Source organism: Myotis davidii, unplaced genomic scaffold (genome assembly GCF_000327345.1).
Source record: "Myotis davidii unplaced genomic scaffold, ASM32734v1 scaffold581, whole genome shotgun sequence".
Lineage (NCBI taxonomy): Eukaryota > Metazoa > Chordata > Mammalia > Chiroptera > Vespertilionidae > Myotis > Myotis davidii.
The window spans coordinates 35190-37718 of NW_006291426.1; the positions used below are offsets into that span (position 1 = coordinate 35190).

The 2529-nt window shown below is 41.3% G+C and overlaps 1 protein-coding gene across 1 annotated transcript in view; it reads left to right on the top strand.

Moving 5' to 3' along the window:
• Nucleotides 1-2529, top strand: part of CEP83 (centrosomal protein 83kDa) — an 83432-nt gene that overhangs the window by 30360 nt on the left and 50543 nt on the right. Inside the window, exon 6 of the mRNA XM_006764637.2 lies at nucleotides 986-1237. Within this exon, the coding sequence (XP_006764700.1) occupies nucleotides 986-1237 (252 nt within the window). The remainder of the gene's footprint in view (nucleotides 1-985; nucleotides 1238-2529) is intronic.

Consider the following 2529-nt stretch of genomic DNA (forward strand, 5'->3'; position numbering starts at 1 on the left):
AAGGGTAATATGCACATTGACTGAATGGCAGAATTACCGGTTGCTATGATGCGCACTGGCCACCAGGGGGCAGACGCTCAGTGCAGGAGCTGCCCCCTGGTGGTCAGTGCTGTTCCATATAGGGAGTGCCACTCAGCCAGAATTGGCTCATGGCTGGCCAGCACAGGGGTGGTGGCAGTAGCCTCTCCCACCTCCGTGGCAGCACTAAGAATGTCCAACTAATGGTTTAGACCTGATCCCTTGGGGGCGTAAGCCTTTAGTCAGACATCCCCCAAGGGCTCCCTGGCTGCCAGAAGGATGTCTGACTGCAAGCTTAGGCCTGATCCCCCGGGGAGTGGGCCTAAGTCGACAGGTGGACATCCCCCAAGGGGTCCTGGACTGTGAATGGGCGCAGGACGGGCTGAGGGCCCTCGCCCCTGAGTGCACAAATTTTTGTGCACCCGGCCTCTAATCTATATAAATAAAGGCCTAAGCGACTGTTAGGACCATACGACCTGTCAACCAGTTGCTGTGACGCACACTGAACACCAGGGAGCAGACATTGAAAGCAGGAGCTGCACTCTGGTGGTCAGTGCGTTCCCACAGCCAACCTCCCACAGCCGGCCAACCTTCTGCAGTCTCAATCTGGACTTGGCGAGATGGCCCTGATTGCCAGCCAAGCCAAGGGACCCACCTGTGCACGCATTCGTGCACTGGGCTTCTAGATATTTATAATTTTGAATTTTATTTGGCAACTGATGAAGCTCTGTGCTAGACACCATGGGTAGTATAGGACAAGGTACTTGCCCTCACATTTGATCCATGCGGAGTCAGAATGAAGAATGTGATATTTTAGATGTTTTTTTCTTGGTACTTCATTTCATTACCTAAGCTTTCTTTTTTACATTGTGCAGTTATAAATTTTAATTTACTAACTTGTAATGCATGTTCATGACTGAAAATTTAATAATTTAAAGTTGTGTGCTTTTTTTCAAATTGATATTAGATTGCAAGATTGGAGAAAGATAAGGAAGAACTACGTAATCAGCTGCTTAGTCTTGATCCCACAAGAGATAGCAAACGAGTGCAGCAACTTACTCGAGAAAAAGTCCATTTGGTTCAGAAATTAAAAGAGTTTGAGGCTGAAGTAGCCGAATTAAGGGCTGAAAAAGAAAATTCTGATGCTCGGGTAGAAAATGTCCAAAGAATTCAGGTGCAGCAGTTGGCTGAGATGCAGGCTACAATCAGATCCCTGGAGGTAAGGTTTTAATTGCTTCCCAGTAGAAAAAAAGTACGGCATGCTTTTTTAAAAGTGCATTGACAAGCCTCTGATTTTTAGAGCATAAATATATGCTCATCAACTTAATAATGCTGATGCATCTGTGGAATCACAAGAGTATATATTTTTTGTAAAGATGAAAGCTATTGATTCATAAGCATTGGTTATGCTGCCACATACATAAAGGCAGTATTTCTTCTTTGGGAGTCAAGTCACCTATCTTAAATGATTTAACTCTTGTAATTCCACAGAGTAGAATATGCAAAACCCAAAAAAATTTATTTGAGTGTTTGGAGACTAAAGCGATCTCAAACAAGAAGGAACTATTTTTTCCTAGACGATTATTTCCTTACACTGGGATTTAAGATCTTAAAATCATAAGTCCTGTTTAAACAGAAATACCATACTTATATAATCTATGGGAGTTTACCAGAGTAATAAAATTTGACTTGGCTACTAATGCATAAGGTTTTACTGAATTGTTTTCCTGAGTTCATTAGAGAGAAATAAGAGCTGGCAAACCCTAGGCTGATACTCCTAGAGAGACTCTCCAAAAATTCTTGGTTTTGGTTGTTGAAGAAAAACTTTTTCTTCATTCTCTTAGGTTCAGTGATTGGGGGTTGTGAATGACAACAAACATTAGTGAGAGAAAAGATGGGCTTTTATTCATGTATGTACATGGGGATTCACAGAAAAGTGTGTCACAAAGAGGCAGTTACAATTTGGGGCTTATATACCATCTTAAGTGGGGAGAAGGGAAGAAAGGGCACTTTGGAAAGATAAGGGGACCTTAGGGAAGTAGATGGGAGATATAACAGTTTTGTGAAAATGTCTTGTGTAGGGGGTTTCTTATCCTGATGCTGACTTTTTGTTTCTCATGATAGGAGTGAGTCTTCTCTAGTTATGAAACTCCTAGGGTGGGAATTTATAACAGTTACATTCTTTTCCAAAGCTCTGTTTTTAGGCAGATAAGAGGAGTTGAGGGAAAAAATCTCCCTTTAAAAAATGTCTGTTGATTCCCAAATGTTTTCAGTTTAAAATAACTTTTATGCCACAGTGGCAAGATATTCTGGAACCTTTCACCGTCTTCTCAGATATGCTTACTCCTCCTAGTTCTTAGCACCTAACATGTAGCAAATATACTATTTTAATTGTTTTGATGTATTTTGAGCAGTCCGAAGTGTAGTGGTTTTTTATTCAGATAGTTGTGAAATGATTTGAGTTGGAAAGAAATTAATGGCACTTAGCTTATAATTAAAATCTAGGATCCA